General features: G+C 48.3%; 1 protein-coding gene across 1 annotated transcript; it reads left to right on the top strand.

Moving 5' to 3' along the window:
• Nucleotides 1–380: 380 nt before the first annotated feature.
• LOC117966023 (laminin subunit beta-3-like) lies at nucleotides 381–18,519 on the top strand. The gene is made up of 23 exons (XM_059004778.1): nucleotides 381–863; nucleotides 1,612–1,657; nucleotides 1,875–2,029; nucleotides 8,635–8,749; nucleotides 9,087–9,160; nucleotides 9,581–9,772; nucleotides 10,081–10,144; nucleotides 10,400–10,584; nucleotides 11,110–11,230; nucleotides 11,757–11,945; nucleotides 12,371–12,520; nucleotides 12,789–12,985; nucleotides 13,453–13,558; nucleotides 13,937–14,309; nucleotides 14,454–14,614; nucleotides 14,716–14,927; nucleotides 15,382–15,585; nucleotides 15,912–16,056; nucleotides 16,174–16,381; nucleotides 16,836–16,977; nucleotides 17,084–17,260; nucleotides 17,577–17,733; nucleotides 17,927–18,519. The coding sequence occupies exons 2-23, from the start codon at nucleotides 1,633–1,635 to the stop codon at nucleotides 18,061–18,063; spliced, it is 3,489 nt and encodes a 1,162-aa protein (XP_058860761.1). The 5' UTR covers nucleotides 381–863; nucleotides 1,612–1,632; the 3' UTR covers nucleotides 18,064–18,519.
• Nucleotides 18,520–18,538: the final 19 nt, after the last annotated feature.

Below are 18,538 nucleotides of genomic sequence, written 5' to 3'. Positions count from 1 at the left end.
TGTGTGTGTGTGTGTGTGTGTGTGTGTGTGTGTGTGTGTGTTTGTGAAGCGCTTTGGGATCCTTGTGGAGTATAGGGGCAGCAGTGTGGAGTAGTGGTTAGGGCTCTGGACTCTTGACCGGAGGGTCGTGGGTTCAATCCCAGGTGGGGGACACTGCTGCTGCACCCTTGAGCAAGGTACTTTACCGAGATTGCTCCAGTAAATACCCAACTCTATAAATGGGTAATTGTGTGTAAAAAAAATGTGTCAAAAATAATGTAATTGTATGTAAAAATAATGTGATATCAAGTAACAATTGTAAGTCACCCTGGATAAGGGAATCTGCTAAAACTAAATAATAATAATAATTGTGATGAAAGGCGCTATCAAAATATGAAAAGTCCACTGAATCTGCCACAATCATTTACGCAGATCCTTCATTAGCATCAGTAACTCTATGACTGGCCGGTCGCGGGATGAAATCGTGGGCAGCAGGGCTACAGCGCAACGTTCCTATCTCGGTCCAGCCACAGGTATGCTTTACATTTGTACATGTATCTCACACGCTGACAGACCTGCTTGTGCTGAAGAAGTGGACCTGTTTTTAAACTGGATTAGGGGTATTTTGTGTCTCTGTTTATCTAGGCTGCTGGGAGTATGCTGCACTGTGGTTTACACTCATTTCTAAAGGCTGGGCCAGGAAAAAGGGTGGGTCTGTCTGAATGGGGCTCTGACACATCCTGCACACAGGTGAGGCTGCTCTTAAATACAGAGCAGGAGGGAAAGAGCAGAGATACAATAGCACTGCACAGGGAAGAGTGCACCGTGAACTTGATTTATATTACTGGACAAGAGAGTACAATTCAAAAACTGGGACTGGACTGGTGAGTGCTGTCTATCTATCTATCTATCGATCTATCTGTCGGTCAATATGTCTGTCTGTCTACCTGTCTGTCTGTCTGTCTGTCTGCCTGTCTGTCTAGTGGACTTTGTGCTATCTTTTCTTCTTCAACAGTTCTTGATAAAGGAAAGCGTGAATCACAATGCTCTGTATTTAGTTTGGTTGTAAATAGTATAAAGACCTGTCTGCCTGTCTGTCTGTCTGTCTGCCTGCCTGTCTGTCTGCCTGTCTGTCTGCCTGTCTGTCTGTCTGTCTGTCTGTCTGTCTGTCTGTCTGCCTGCCTGTCTGTCTGCCTGTCTGCCTGCCTGCCTGTCTGTCTGTCTAGTGGACTTTGTGCTATCTTATCTTCTTCAACAGTTCTTGATAAAGTAAAGCATGAATCACAGTGCTCTGTATTTCGTTTGGTTGTAAATAGTATAAAGTCTGTCTGTCTGTCAGGACATGTTCTTTAGCTGAAAGATTTGCTACAGCAATGTTAGTTTTTTTTGCCACACTGTTAATGTGTCTCATACATTTTGAATGGTATGTTTGAATATGCTTTCCCACACCTTGCTGGTCTTTACATTTCTTTATCAGGCTTTCACTGTGCTTTATTACACTTCACTATGGAGTCCACAGTTCATTTAGTATGTACTTGACACCCCCTTACCTGCTTTGTTGTAAAACAGATCATTATTTGTATTTTTTTTTGTATTTCTCTGCAATGCTAACGATGCTCGCTCTAATTGCAGGTGTTCTTGTCTGAACTCAACATGTTGATTTTACTCCTGCTTCTCGGTATGTATGTTTCCCTTACAAGCAAGTTTGAAACAATACCACGGAGTAGAGTACTAACCCCTGTGCATTAGCCCTATGAAACCCAGACCCTGGTTAATCCATTGCAATCTGCACTTAATGCATACGGGTGATGATAGCGTGGTACACTGCAAGATAACCATGGCAAATGGAAAGGATGGAGTTTGTAAAGACTGACTCGGGGTCTCTGTGTCCTCAGCTCTGTCGAGTCTGGCCCTGGCTCAGACAGACTGCTCCCAGGGAGCCTGTTACCCAGAAACCGGGGACCTGCTCATTGGGAGAGCCAATCGGCTGCGAGCGTCCTCCACCTGCGGCCTGGCTGGCCCGGAGGTCTTCTGCACCCCCCTCGGACAGGTAAGAGAGAGCGAGCCTTCAAACAGGACTTTACACAGCCTGATAGGCCTGCTCACTGTTATTATGTGTTTATTTAGGGTTAGGGTTAGGGTTAGGGTTAGGGTTAGGGTTAGGGTTAGGGTTAGGGTTATCCAAGGCGACTTACAGAGACTAGGGTGTGTGAGCTATGCATCAGCTGCAGAGTCACTTACAACTATGTCTCACCCGAAAGACGTGTGTGTGTGTTTGCATGTAGAGTGTGTGTGTGTGTGTGTTTGCATGTAGTGTGTATGTGTGTGTGTTTGCATGTAGTGTGTGTGTGTGTGTGTGTGTTTGCATGTAGTGTGTGTGTGTGTGTGTTTGCATGTTGTGTGGGTGTGCTGTAAAGCACAGTGAAGTTGATGTAGCTGCTCTTTATACTGCGTGCCCTGCTCTGTCAGGTCTGTCTGCTTTGTGAAATTGTCTGGATCTCGTGCCAGGACTCTGGACTGGGCCAGGTTTTGCAATCCTGCCTCCTCTCCCCATAGCATCGACCCAGACAGTGGGGGTGGGTGGGGAGTTTGTGCTGAAGGCCGAGAGGAGATAGAGGTGAATCCGGCTAACAAAGAAACCAGAGAAATCGAATATAGAATCAAAAGCAATTGCATGTGCTGTGCAGTGTAGGGCTGTATTGCTGACTGTACCAATGTACAGACATCTGAACCAGCTACACAGCTGGCTAGAGATAGCAGGAAAGTTAATTTTTAAATGTTTTATCGACCCACATTATAGATAAGCTCTTTGATCCGGTGTGAAAAAAACCAGGCTTTGAAATACAGATTGATTTTAGCACACTGCACACCTGAGACCCTTGTAGTAGCTAATGGAAAATGGTGAAAGATTTATGGAATTCTTTTGTTTGCTACAATTACTTTAAAAGTAAAAACTGCCGGAGAAACTGAATTCAGAACTATTCGTGACGATAGGGGATTGAATGCAGTTTGGGGGAACGGGGGAACACGTGGCGTCTGAAGTCTTCGGGAGATCGCATGCCATCGGGAGCTTGATGATAATGGGGATCACGATAATATCATGTTGTAGATGCATGCGAGATGCTCTGCCTTCGTCAGCAGCAGCCTGCGTTAAGAGTGGAGCGTGGCTAGCTCAGTATGCAGCAGTACGAATGTGCTGACAGTGAGCGAGGTATCCCTGGGTGTGTCGAAATGCCACAGACTCGACTGCGGTTGACTCAGAGTGCCTCTGATCCACTGATCTCGCTTTGAGTCACCGAGGCCCCTCCTCCTCCTCCCCGGGTGTCAGTAAACTTGATTACCTGTACCTGTGTGCTCAGGATGTGAGCTCAGCCCCCGCCCCTCTCTCCTTCCTCAGGCCCAGCAGATCTGATGAGGGGTGCTGGTTCCTGGGTGTGGTTGAGGCTTGCAGGAATCAGTCTGTTGTCACTGCAGCTGGATTGGACTGGGCACTGCTTGTAGTTTTGCTTTGAAGAAACAGAATCAGTCTCTATGCACACTGCCACTCCTCTTAATGAGTTTCTTTCAAGGTACAGTTAAGAATACTTTTCTATAGTAATATTAAAAAGACGAGACACGTGTGAGCTCCATTGTGTTCAGAGTTAGATTGCACAATATATTTTGGCTTTGTTTTTTCTGTTGGCCTTGACTGAGGTTTTGGACGAGATAAGAAAGTCCACGGGTCTCATCTCGGTAACAGAAATAAAGTGCATGAGCGAGGTTCCAACCCGAGGGTGGCTGAGTTAGAATCTGCCCTGTTTAAACGTCCCGGGACACATGCCAAAACACGGAAGCATAAATAACAGGCGGGTATGCTGAGGACACGGGAGCTTGGGCAACCACTTACGAAAGTGTGGACGCTAACCCCTGGCAGAGAGCAGAGGGGACGTGTCCAGCAAGCAGACACGCTCAGAGACACATGCCACAGCTGCTGTTTATACAGACCCTGATCTGGGGGCTCACACCCCTGTCTGGTACCCCAAAACCCACAATTTCAATTATATCTGGAAGACTAGGCTGACGTTTGCTACTGCATCTCAACTTTATCAGGGGTCTGATATATTAACCCACGCCAAGCAGGAGTGCACATGCAGACATGCAGACAGAACCTTTTTCCCTTGTCAGTATTGCTTTATGTATTTCTTGGCCTATATATTTAGAACAGTGTTCCTGCCAGACAGCTATCTAATGCATGCCCTTCATCTGTCTCTCAGAGCTGCTTTTTAAAGCTCATCATGAAACACCTTAAAATATTGATTTCTGGCAAATTTTCTAATAAAACCTGACACAGGTCGAGATGTCACTTGGGTCTACATTTTGCACAATTTTATTTGAGAAGGAAAATCTACACCCAATAATGTAATGTATTGTTTTATTATTTTTTTTATTGGTGTTTAAATCCCTCTGTAACTGGCTGGGTAACGCTTGCCCTCTGTAACTGGCTGGTTAATTGCTGCCTCCAGTCTCATTCGGACCATGAGTCACTGGCAGGCAGGAAATGCCAGCGATGCACTGATTACAGAAAACCAAACTCAAAGCTGTGTCTTGCAGTAATACGCCAGGGAACCATTTGACTGGCCTGCAGAGAAGCAAAAGCAAAGACACCCTCCAGGTTCGTCAGCCAGGCAAACGACTTCAGGCAAAAAGGCTGTCCATATGTGTGTTTGCCCTGAGCAGTTCTGTTTGCTCCAGTAACCAGCCTGGCTGCAAACTGCCTGCCCAGTCTTCAAGTGCCTCATTTCAGAATGACGCGCATTTTAACAATACTTGAGACGGACAAAGAGACAGGGGCAAAGACAGAGGCAAACAAACAGACTGCTAGAGAGACAGAGACAGAGAGAGAGACAGAGAGAGACAGAGACAGAGACAGAGACAGAGAGAGATTGATTGTTAACAGACCTAGGATGGACGGCTGCCATTTTCCTTCATCAAATCCTGCCTGTCTTTTGTTTGTCCTTGGACTAGAATGCCATTGAGATCCAGCGCTATTGCAATGTTTGCCATTTCAACACTCCCCCTAAAGTGCTGAGTGAAGCAGGCCTGCCCCTCCGAGCAGCTGGCTGTGCACTCGGCTCCGACGTGCCCAAGGGTCCTGGCACCCATCGGAGGCCAGGCTGGCTGTGTCAGCAATAACTTACTGGTTTCAGGTGCAGGCTTACCACAGCTACACCTCCTTTCCACTGCCTGGAGCTACAGAACGTTTCAGTGCTTTTTATAAACCTGACCAACCTCAGGAATTCATGCCGTGCATTCGAGGTCACTTTGAAAGGAAGCTGAAAGGTTCTGTTTGTTGGTGCTGTCCTAGTTTCAGGTGTTCTGGTTGTAAAATAAGCAGAATTTTGTCCTGGTACTTTCTTAATCTGTTTTGGCAAGGGGTGTGCCTGAGTCGCAATCCTCCTTCATGGATGATGCAAAGTGTGGTAAAGCTTAGCTAGGGGGAAGCTCAGTAAATGCATAATATAGGCTCACAGAAAAAGCATGTCCTTCTTTTAGCACAGCGGCCCTGTAATTAAGTCAGTTGACGAGAGAGAATCTTCCTGGATTAAAAGGGTCTTGATAGGAAACACATTTCGAAATCCCATTAAAACCCAGTTCAATCCCATAAGCAAGCCCCAGCATCTCTTCTAAGAACAGCAGGCAGATTAACACCAGCCAGCCCGACCTGGTAATCAGTAAAAAACGTAGCCCATGCAAAACCTGTTCACTGTTTTTAGTGACCTACATTTAAAAGTCTCTTCTCTCCATGATCCCTACAGATCTAATCTGGTATTAATAGCTGCGACTGCTCGGGAATGCATGTAATAAAATGCCTTCTCAGTGTGGCCAGTTCTGTCCGTCACAGCTCCTGTACAAGGACAGGAAAGCATGCATCTGCTTTGCAGCCTTGCTCTGGTCCACAGTTAGCATACTGGCCTCGAGCCGCTAGCCTAATCGCTAGGAATGGGAGCCAAATTGCCACCCCACTGGGTTAAATGAAGCCTCGCTGGCAGCTTCTGATATGGGGTTTTATACAGCACAGGTGGGAATGCGACACTGTGGAAAGCAGTGTGTTATAGATTGACAGCTGGGCTCAGTAGCCTTTTCAGCATAGTGGCCTCATATTTCATTTTCTTGTCATGCAATGTTATACTGTGATGAGAATGCTTCAACCACGTAGCTGCATTTCCATTCCTGCCTACAGCATACAGCTATGGTCAAAGGTTTTGCATCCCCCTATAGATTGAACTCATTTTGCTGTCTGGTCTCTGGTTGTGAGAGTGGAGGGGGAGCTCACAGGGTAAGCTCAGAGGGTGGGAGTGGAGGGGGGAGGGTGGGACTGAAGTGACTATTGACTATCAATAGCTGCCTCAGCCCTGCCCCTCCTGCAGATCCCTGTCTATTGTACCATGTAACCTTTCCTCTAGTAACCCTTCACCTATTCTGCTATGAGTCACCTTGCTACAAGTAATGATCATTTCTAAATGCAGACCCGGCAGGTGAGAGCTGCTGGTGACTGAACCACATTTTCAACCACCAGGCATAGTAAAGCATTGCTAAAAAAAACAAGCAAGCCAGATCATTATGGAAGCAGGATATGGTCTAGTCATTCAAAACGGTTCATTATATATATATATTGCATATGTAATACATGTATGTATGTTTGTAACCCAGCTTCTAAGGGGATTAACAGCAAGGCTTCTTTTTGACTGCAATCTTCACTGATGTAAATGCCAATACAATCCATACACTTTGCAGATCACACTGGGAATTCCTTTTGACCTTTGGCCCTTCCACTCGTAACCTCTCACCTAGATCTCTGTGATTGGCCGGCGTGTGGGAGAGGGGCGGGCGCTCGCAGCTCTGTGTGACCTGCTGTTGTTTGTATGCTGTGATTGTGTAGGAGTCAGACTCTGTGTTTAGTGAAGTCTTACACCTTGTATGCAATGCTGCTGCGTTTTGCTCAGCAATGGAAAAACAGTGTTGGATTTGCTAAGCTGTTGCTAAGGCGCAGAGTTTTGAACCACATTCTTTTGAGGTTTGGAACCTGGTAGGATGGAATTTCCTTTAATAAAACAGTTAGCACACAGATAGTGATCAAGTTAGAAACTGATAAACGGAATTTTTAAAAACATGTTTTTTACGTTAGAGTTGAGTGTTTGAAGTTACAGATTTCTGCTAACGTCCCTGTTGTACGACACATGCTAGGGCCGATATTAGAAAGACAGGACTGTTAGTTGCTTGCAGTTGTTTGTACTATAGCAGCTCAGCTTTGTTTCATGGAGAAGCCAGGTGGTGACTCATGTGTCGTGTCAGCATTTTCCAGAAGCCCAGCAGAAAAATCTGTGGTCAAATTAAACAAATAGTGAGACAAGCTGCTTCTATGTACACCGACTCCACCTGCTGGTCATGTAACACATTGCAGGTCACTCGCTCGCTCTGAAGACCTGATTTGGAATCTTGGAGAGGACAGTACTGGGCATGTGCAGCACATATTACACCATGCACATACCTGCAAAATGGCATAGTTAAATACAATACAACTTCAGTTTAGGTGTCTGTCAGGCATCAGTAATTAAGCAGAATGATCGTTTGTCTATGCATTAAAATCCATTCTTTATATGCGCTTTAATAATGTTACTTTTTTTGAATCAGTTCATTTTCCCATGATACATCTCTTTATTCATTGTTTTCCACATGTATTTAGACGCATGGTAAATGAAGCAACATTTGGGGCACTGCCACGCTGGGGCGAATGTTGAAATCGCTGTCGATTCTGCCAAAGCAAGCTGCTAGCAGACCTTTCCCCTGGTCTCAGCACGCTGCACTTTGCCTAGACTGCATCATTTCTCTGCTAACCAGATGACTAGCAAACTGTCAAGTGAGTCAGAGGTCTGCTTGTCATGCTTACAGTTCCCCTTGTTACTGAACTCATCAAAAAACGCACCATTTTCCGATTTTACCAGAAATCTTGTGACGCCGTGTAGGGCATGGGAAATGACGAGGCTGTTTTCTGTTGAACCGTCATTTCCGTACTCAAATAACACACAACCGTTTTTATGTCCAGCACAGCAAGCAATCTTTTATTTTGCTTTTCCCCTAGTATATCTTTATGACTGCTGTCCCCAGTCAGTTGCTTCCAGTAAAGTCTGGTTGTCACAGGGGATACTGAGTTAGGACACACTGTTACCTCGTTCCTTCTTATGATGGTGTAACAGCCTTATTCAATGATATAACACTCCTGTGTCCAGATCTACAAGCTGGTTTGGATGCCTACATACCCTAGCCTCTCCCAAACCAGAAACCTGTTTGAAAGATGACTGTACGGGACTTTGTGCTTACTGCATGGATGTTTGTTTCTTTTATCTCAATGAAAGCTGGCGACCCTCTTAACTTGTAAACGACTTGTTCCATCAGCACAGCCTCATATTGTTTACAATATGTGTGTATTAAACATATGTCCGTGTGGACTGGTTGTTGTGTAAAGGGGACAAACTCCAGACACGCAGATAATGCAAACAGGAGGATGTTGGCACATTCCAAAAGGACACCAGGGTCAAAGTTCCTGCGTAGAGTTACAGTAAGCCCACTCTTTGCAATCGATATGAAATTTTTTTTTTTCTCTCGTCTCTCTCGCAGTGGCAGATGAAGTGCTGCCCATGTGATTCTAGAACAGATTCCAGCCGGAACTCCCACCGGATCGAGAACGCCTTCTCTCAGGCAGGACCCCTGAGGTGGTGGCAGTCGCAGAAAGGTGAGGCAGGAATGGCGCAGAACTGACGATATGCAGTTACGACCTCCTTCCACCAGGTGGCGCAATGCACCCTGTTAAAAATAACACTTTGAAGGGGAGCCTTTCTAAGGAATGACCGATGTGGCTGTATCATTTTGAAACTGATGAAAGCTAGGATTTCGATATTTTATTTTATTGTGTAATTTTCCGCATTCTGTGTTTGTCAGACTCTCCTCATCTCAGAGTTCAGAGTCTTTCGTCTGTGGTTTGAATTGCTCTTATTTACTGGTCTTGTCGGTTTTTGGGGGCGGCCTTTTCTAATAGTGTTACCCAACCTCGTGTGGTATTTCCCCCCTAGGTGTGGAAGATGTCATCGTGCAGTTGGACCTCGATGGGAAATTCCAGCTGAGTGACCTGATCCTAGATTTCAAGGTAAAGAGCCCGGGTCAGGAGCACCACCGGGCAGTGCAGCGTCCTTGGTATGGGGCTTAGGAGAGGGCTGGTCAGCTACACTTTTCTAAATGTGCAGTATTGAAGTTATTTGCAGTACGTATTTTGGGGATGTCTATCGATGATTCTGTTTTATTCCTAACCCAGCAGAGAGTCAGGGATAGAGACAGCCTGCCCCATTTCTTAGGTATTATTGACTAGTCAGAAATAATATGACAGTCCATTACGACCCACTCTGTTTGGAACTCTTCCTTTGAGTCCAAATTAGTGGCGTTGGGAAACTAAATGAATAGAAAGGGGTGTCTAAAAAAAACGAGTCTTGAATGATCTGCTGCTATCACTGCTGTAATCTTAAAGGGAATGGCAGTTTTCAGTTCGGCCTCACTCCTCTGTGTGTTGCAGGGCCCCCGTCCCGAGGCGATGGTGATCGAGCGCTCCACGGATTTCGGAAAGACCTGGAAGCCATTCCAGTACATGGCCTCGGACTGCCACGCCTCGTTCCCTCACATCAGCACCTCCGCGCCCCAGAGCCTGCAGGACCCCCACTGTCAGACCCTGCCCCCCACGGACAGCCGACTCTACCTGGACCAGAGGGTAACCCCCCCCCCCCCGGCAATCCTTAGAGGTGGCACTAGGGCAGCTGCAGTGCTGTACCCTTTAACTCTCATTGACTGACTGAGCTCCCCAAAATGTTTGTAGCCTCCCAGTTGAGGTTTTTAACAAATAACCAATATCTGTAATAGCATTTCTGTTCAAGAGCGTTAAAAAAAAGATGCAATAGATAATATGATGAAATAGGGGCATGGTATTTCACGCAAATCTCGTGCACATTCCACCTGCTGTTATATAGAAAGCGCCCCCCCCTGCCTGTGACTGACTGAACTGCTGTTTCTCCTCTCCAGGTGCAATTCAACCTCTTGGAGCCTCTTTCCAGTGTTGATGTCTCTGACTGCTACAAGATCAACAGTGAGTGTCCTTGACCTTCTCCTGACACAGATTCAGACACGCCTCCTTCATGCCTAGATCCAGCTGGCTGGCGACCCCCTTGTCTCTCCCAGGGTGCCATTTCCAATTCCTTTTTAAAATCAATTCCCTATTGAGCAATCCCAACATGCCATTGATCGACACTGCTAAGCATTCTGTTAAAATGAGCTTCTCACAGCGTTAGTCAATTTACCTGACCCTGACCCCTCCCTCGCTCTCTCTCTCTGTGTGTCTCAGACGGAGCTGACTTCACTAACCTGCGTGTGCAGTTCACCAAGCTGCCACGCCTCCCTCGCCGTGGCAGTTCCCGTGTGCCCGACGCCTTCTACGCCCTGAAGGAGATCCAGGTTCAAGGCAGCTGCTTCTGCAACGGGCACGCCAACCGCTGCGTCCCCAGTGCCAACGAACTGGACCGTCCAGAGGTAAGCAGTCACCCTGTGCACAGCTCTGGAAGCATGCTAGCCTTGCAGAGAGCAGACAAGCAGGTTTGAAGAAGCAGGAATAAACTACCTAAGGGATTGCTTCATTAAATAACACAGTTAGGACAGCAGGGAAATATATTTCAGTGTAATATTAAACATGAGGGCAGATTACCCTGAATACACTGTATACTTGTATAAGGGTACAACCATCATATTTTTCACTGTGGGCAAACTGCATACTCCATAGCAAACATGTGACTGGGCTATCAACCCATAGTGGCAGCTAGGCCATGATGCTAAGAATATTGCAAAACAATTCATTTTTACACTCACACAGCTCCAACCAAAGCAAGCCGGCCCACTGGGCTGTAATTATAATGTTTAGAAATGGATACAGTAATATAGACTGCTGTTTTTAAGCATCGTGCTGCCACGGTTTCTAAAGGAAAGTGACCTAACCTGACCAGTGGTTTCTAGGAGTCCCCTAACAGTGTCCCCTTCCTCCCCCTGTCTCCCCCCCTCCAGGTGTTCAGTACCTGCGCCTGTCAGCACAACACGGCCGGACAGAACTGTGAGCGCTGTGCTGAGCTGTACAATGACCAGCCCTGGAGGCCAGCGGAGGAGGGCGACTCATACCAGTGCAAGAGTGAGTACATCCACTCTGCTTCAATGCCATAGTCACAGCATAGGGCACTGGCATGAAGCATAGGTCAGCATTGTAAAGCCCACAGAGGTATGGTGAAGCAAGCATAGTATAGCCATTGGAAAACAACAAAATACCGTGCAGATTTACTGTGGTGAACTATTACAAGGGATAGGACTGTAACAGCCTAAACTAGCTAGGAGTCAGAGACAGTGTGACCTGTGGATTAGAGTGACCTACTGTACGGAAGCAACGTTAGAGCGCCACCTGGTGGAAAAGAGCGGAATTGCATTTCAGTTCTTTATATAGAAAATGTAAAAAAAAACATCTGGTTTTGCATGCATTTATTCCACTATAATGACACATTCAGACGAGCTTGTGTGTAACAGGTGTGCCAGAGGGAGAGCTGTATTGCACAACAGCGTAATGGCTTTAATTCACGAGCGGTGTGATAGAAGGGATCCTTTTAAAAGTGTGAGTGATGAGTGAGCCGGGTAACATCGCTGTTCATTTCCTTGCTCGTCTGCAGAGTGCGACTGTAACAACCACTCCGATCGCTGCCACTTCGACCCGGCTGTGTTCGAGGGGAGCGGGGGGGTGAGCGGGGGTGTGTGTGACGACTGCAAGCACCAGACCACCGGCCAGCACTGCGAGCAGTGCAGACCACGCTACTATCGCAACCCACTGAGAGACATCAGCCAGCCAGACGCCTGCCTCAGTGAGTACTGCACACTCCTTCAGCCCTGCAACACTGTCGAGATACATGAAAACACTGCATGAAGACCCTGAGAAACAGCCCAGTACCATTAAAACATACATCCACTGGCACACGTCTCATGCAGAAAATCCCATCTGTTATCAATTATTACGAATATTTTTAAAAGTAGCTGTTGTATTTGCAAGGCAGGGTTTGTACCTGCTGAAGCTCCCTGTTTAATATATTGCATCGTGCAAACCTCCCATTCAAAGTGACTGCTTTTACATTGAGCCACTGGGTGGCACTGTTCGCTAGGGTAAAATCACTTTAGAATTAAAGTGGTAAGCACTCTGGCTTGGTGTGTGGTGTTGGGCCTCTTGTCCTCCACGCCCTGTCTACAGTTGCGCTTTGCAGGAGTCCTGACGGTTTTTGTCTCCCGTGTCCAGGGTGTGATTGCAGCTCCGAGGGGTCGGAGGGTCTCTGCGAGCAGTCGGGGGGGCGCTGTATCTGCAAGGCCCACGTGGAGGGTCCGCGCTGCGACCGCTGCAGGGCTGGGTTCTACGGACTGAGCGCTGCGGACCCCCAGGGCTGCAAGGGTGAGTTCACCTTCGTCAGAATTTTCATCTGGGCACGGCTCTGTTTGTTTCTGTTAGTTTTACCAAAGCTTTAATAGACCTTAGTAATGTATTTCACCTACAGCTCTTAATATTAAAGCTATAACAAACATGGACTGTAAGAAAGTCAAGGTTCTTGCCTCAGGTCTTTGTAATTCAGTGGTGCTCGGGGGTCTGGCTAACGTTACCTGCAGTGTGTTTGTTAAGCGTTGCTGAGTTTCGATGTGATCGGTGTTTTCTTCTCTTCCAGAATGCCCGTGTAGCCTGACTGGCTCTCGTGGGGACCGTGCCTGTGACCCACAGAGCGGCCGCTGTTTCTGTCTGCCCAACGTCATCGGTCAGCGGTGTGAGATGTGCGCCCCCGATCACTGGAACTTCCGAAGCGGCCGCGGGTGCGAGTCGTGCAACTGTGACCCCCGGAACTCCTACAATCAGAACTGCGACCAGGTACCAGCCAGGGAAATCAATCCGTTTAGAAATAAACTGCGATTGCTTTACTGCACACCCCTTAGAAAAGCTTCCCATAGTAAAAGCATAGCAACGTGTAATAAAACCACAAGCAAAACATTGCAAAGCCTAGGGCAGCATTGTAAAGAATATCGAGGTTTGGTAAAGCATATTAATAAACATGGCAAACGGATAGTAAATGGATAAGCATGAAAACTGGACTCTGGAGACCTCTAGTGGCTAAACTACTGAAGTGCTTTAAAACCGTGTGTCTCTCTGACGGGTGCTGACTCCTTCATTATCCTGTATAGTACATGTGCTGCTCTCTAGCGCTGTGGTTTGTGTTCCGGCTGCGGTGTGAGAGGGCTGTACGTTCTCTCTGCAGGGCAGTGACAGCGCCTCCAAAGCCCTTTGTGGATCAAGCTGATTGTGTTGTTGTTGTTGTTGTTGTCTTTGCTGTTGAGTAGCAGAGCGGTCAGTGCCAGTGCCGACCTGGCTTCGGGGGCCGGACCTGCTCCAGAACGTCCGAGTGTCCAGACAACACTTACGGAGACCTCCGCACTCGCTGCACGCGTACGTACGCTTATGCATTTTTACATAACCTTTATTTGACTAGGAAAGTTCCCTAGAGATATCAATCTGTTTTTCAATGGAGTCATGACTGCATGCTTAGATACCATTGCACCTGCTTATTTAAACTTTAAAATGAATTTGAAAACAAACACAAAAAGTGCTTGCTATTATTAACAAGGCATAATGCAAGTCTTCTTCCTCTTCTTCTTCTTATTTTCCATTTCCATTGAATTCAGTTTCTTGTTGGATTTCTGAGTTCAGCACTATTGAGTGTGTTAGAAGTTGTCTTTTGATAGTGTGCTGTTTTTTTCCTATCCCATGCTGTTGTCATGGCTGCTCGTGTGACACGTTTCTCTCTGTCCTCTCCTCGGACCCCAGCCTGTGACTGTGACGTCTCTGGGACGGCGAGGGGGGGCTGTGATAAGACCACGGGGGAGTGTATCTGCCGGATCGGGGTAACGGGGCGTCGCTGTGACCGGTGCCAGCGCGGGCACTGCAACCAGTACCCCGCCTGCAAGCAGTGCCACCCCTGCTTCCAGAGCCTGGACTCAGAGCTGCAGAGAACCTCCAGTCTGCAGTCCGTCCTCTCTACCCAGGCCAAGGCAGTGCTGGGGGGCTTCGGAGCAGAGAACTGGGGGCCCAACATCGTAGACATGGAGACCACCCTGGGGCAGATCCGGAGGATCCTGGAGAGCCCCCTCCCCAGCGAGAGTGCACTGAGAGACGCCAGCGCCCGGCTTCAGAGCATGAGGTGGGTACAGACTGGCACAGACCCCCAGCTCCCCTCAGTCTCTCTGGCTGTCCAGTAGATTTGCCTCAGCAGTGGAATCTCCCACTCAGCTGTGTGATCGACTCTCCCCACTCTGTGCTTGCTAACACTCCCATCCCTCTCCAGGCAGACAGTCCGAGCCATTGACCCGAACCAGGCGCTGCCGGACAGGAGCCCGGTTCTGAACAGAGAGATCGCGGACCTGGTCTCCATTCTGGAGCGCCTCTCCAACCAGTACAGCACCAAGAAGACCCAGCTGGAGAACGTCGCCATCGCGAACCCAGACGGTAAGGATGAGACAGAGCCACCAGGGGGCGCTGTAAACACCCCAGATCAAAATCTATATCCTGTCCAGCGCCACCTCACCGCTGCCCCTCTCTCTCTTCAGGAGCGTACAGCACTATCCGCACGGCCTTCCAGCAGTCGGGGGAGGCAGTGAGGAACGCTGCCGGCTCACAGGGGCTGACGGACCAGGCTGCGAAGACCCGGGGGGAGGCGGAGAGGTTGGAGGGGCGCGTCCAGGAGGACAACAGACTGGCCCTGGAGAGACTGGACAACCAGCTGGGCACCCGGCCAAACCTGACCCCCACCGCTGGCAAGGTGAGACACAGACACACTCCAGGAATAACACTGATGCCATGTGAATGTGTTACACTGTGGTAGTACTGTACTGATCTGTATTGGTCACACTGTATATATATATAAGCAATCTAACCAAATACTAAGTTAATACACAGTTTCCACATAATCGTATTATGTACAGATCTTTACAGATTAAATATTAAAGATACAAGCCCCATTTGCTATAAGAAGTTTTTGAAAAGGTAATTATGCAGAGTATCTAAGTCATCTATAACTTCAGCACTCAAATCATAAAACACAGTTCAGACTAATTGAACTGGTGGTAGACAAACGTATTGACCAATCTCTTAGTTCTTCTAACTGCTAATCATTTCATTGTTTAAAATCGCCCTCATTCCTGTCTTAGCCACTCGTCGACGTTTCTAGGCTCTGAAATGAAAAGGCTAAAGCTGATTTATACCCTTCCTCACAGGTGTGTGGCAGCACCCGCTCCACCCCCTGCACTCCCCGGCAGTGTGACGGAGCCCTGTGCCCCGGCCCTGGAGCGCCCCCGTGTGGTGACAGAGGAGACTGCAGAGGAGCCCTGCCCCTGGGAAACAAAGCCTGGAGAGACGCAGAGAAAAGCGAGTCTCGACTGGCTGAGCTCAACGCACAGATCAGACACACTGCACAGCAGGTACCTGCTGAGACACGCACTGCGTGGTCCTCTTAAAGGAAACCTGCCGTATTGTATTTGAATCAGCAGAAATGTTGTTGAGGTTTCAAATCAGCTGTGCTGTTTCCCCAATGTGTTTTCCTTTATTATAAAGTCCTGTGATCCATGAAAAGCAGGTTTGAACTGGGGCCCACGACAACGCATCGCCCCCGCTCTAAACCCCCTCGAAAAGCAGAAGTCATTTTGAAATGAAAGCACTGCTGGCACTGTGTTGTTACTCAGATGGAATCCAATGGAACAGTTCACAGTGTTTGACGCTGATTCTGCCCCGCCCCTCTCCTGTGTAGATCAAGGACACCGAGCAGGCAGCCAATGGGGTGAGGATTAACACTGACCGGCTGGCCAATCAGCTGAGCCAGGCCAGGACAGAGCTGGAGAGAGATGTGCAGGAGACGCGAGCGTTCATCAGCCGAGTGCGGGACTTCCTCTCAGGTATGTGATGCGCACTCGGACCGGGAGGGAGCCTACAGGCTTCAGCTCCTGTGCTCTGGGTCTCTGTATGTTACAAGCTCAAGGATTCTCACAGACCTGCTTGTTTCCTCTCTCCAGACCCGAAGACAGACCCCGCAGTCATTCAGCAGGTGAGCGAGCAGGTCCTCAGCATGAAGCTGCCTGGCAGCCTGGGGGAGGTCAAGGGCAAGGTGGACCAGATGAAAGCCATCGCGGCCACGCTGCCGGACATCAGCAAAGTCCTGGACAGAACCAGGGCTGAGATCGACAGTGCCAAGCAGCTGCTGCAGGAGGCAGAGGAAGCCAGGTACCAGCGCAGTGCGATCAATACAGATCAATACACTGTAACCAATACAGATCAATACACTGTAACCAATACAGATCAATACAGTACCACTGCAGTGTGATCAATACAGATCAATACACTATAACCAATACAGATCAATACACTGTAATCAATACAGATCAATACAGTACCACCGCAGTGTGATCAATACAGATCAATACACTGTAACCAATACAGATCAGTACAGTGCCAATACAGAGTACAGTGTCAAGACAGGGCCATTACAGATCAATACAGATCAGCACAGTTCTCCGCCCACGTGCAGGGTGAGTCAGTGGAGCTCTGTCCGCTATCAATATCGCCGCCCTATCTGCAACATCGATACTCAATAACTTCCCCACCTTCTAGTGTGTGACGTCGTGATCGGCTGTGTTGCAGCAATGGTTTGACAGTGATGTCATGATGTGTGTTCCAGGGACCGGGCAGCTGCAGTAGAGGAGAAGGTATTTGGCGTGGTGGATGACCTGGGCAGTGCCCAGACTCTGCTCGGCGAGGCAGGGGTTAAAGTCAAGGACACCGGCCGCATTGTGGAAGACATCAAGAGCAAAATCCCACAGGTAGGGTCTCAAATGAAGCTGCGTGCTCTATGCACACCAAGACATCTGTACACGAATCGGAGCTTCGTGAGGCTTGGGAGAGCTGACCTGTATTTGCTTGTCCCAGATCCAGGGTAAGCTGGCGCTGGCTGAGAGCTCCGTGGAGGGAGTGGGTGCCCAGCTCGGGGTGATCAAACCCCAGATTGCAGTCCTGAAGGAGCTCCTGGACCAGAACGCCAGGCTGGCGGGACAGACGGACAGGGTGGCGTCGCAGGCCCACACGGAGGCTACCTCTGCTGGCCAGGTAAGGAGGGGAACAAGGGCTCACCAGATTATCTTCGGCAGTGGGAATGCAATGGTTCACCCCCTCAATCCCCATCGAGGAGTCTTTACAGAAGCATTCTCTCCTGGAACAGTCATAGTAACGTCAAGCAAATAGCAATCTAAGCAGCAGCAGTGGCAGAGAATGACACAGAACACGCATACCGACATGGTAAACAGGGAAGGGCAATGTCGACAGTGCAGGAATTTTAAACGATACCCAGGTGGTGCAGATCCCACCAGCACTACGCTGGAGCTGCCCCTGGCGCTGGCCTGACTCCCCTCTCTTTGACCCACAGGACCTGGCCACTCTGGAGCAGCAGTACGCCCTGCTGAAGGAGAAGCTGGGAGACTCGGCTGGGGGAGCCGGAGTCCCGGAGGAGAGACTGGGGAAGCTGCAGGAGCAGGCAGGGAGGCTGGTGCAGGACACAGCGGACATGCTGAGAAGGATTGCAGGTCAGTCATGCACTGCACACCTCTGCGCGCCCTCTAATAACAGGGCTGGGGAACGGGGCTCCCCAACAAAGAGACGCAGCGTAATGCCACGCAAAGAAACAAATTAACATTTTTCCATTTGTAATAACAAGAGCGATTTGAAATCGGGTGGAGACCCGCGCTGAGTCTGACCTGGTCTCTCTCCCCTGTGCAGGTAAAGAGAGCTCGCTCCTGCTGGCCGCGGAGGAGCTGGAGCAGAAGGTTCTGAAGCTGGACGGGCTGGAAGAGAAGGTGGCAGAGATCCGGGCCAACATCCAGAAAGCAGTGCACTTACACAGCAACTGCCTGTGAAGAGGCCAACGGAGCAGAGAAAACCCGCGTCTCTACTCAAATACTGAAGGTTTTGAAAAATGTAATAAGAGTGCTGAAAAAACAATTATCACTCCTAAATCAAGGCTGTATGTATTTATTGACTTTCTTTACCTGTACTTACACCAGCACCCTGTGAAGATTTCTAACCTCAAGGAGTCCCGCTTGCATGTTCTATTGCTATAAATCAATGTAACTACACTACTTCGTTCTGTGTTGTGAATAAGAGATGTCGGAAAACAAAACAAGCTTTTTTTGATCGATAGATCTACACAGTATATAAACTGTATTATGAGGATGTACGCGACACATGCTGTTAGCTGTCTTGAAATACCTTCAAGCACTTCAAAATGGAAACGGCAACAATACACAAATGTTTAACAGTGTCTGTTTCTGTATGAAAGCTGATTTTAATAAAAGCACAAACGTGAACCAAAAGCCCTGCTGAAAAATGAAA

This window comes from Acipenser ruthenus, chromosome 30, assembly GCF_902713425.1.
Source record: "Acipenser ruthenus chromosome 30, fAciRut3.2 maternal haplotype, whole genome shotgun sequence".
Taxonomy (NCBI): Eukaryota; Metazoa; Chordata; class Actinopteri; order Acipenseriformes; family Acipenseridae; genus Acipenser; species Acipenser ruthenus.
Note: the sequence above shows the minus strand (reverse complement) of the source record. Positions and strands in the feature narration are given on the sequence as shown.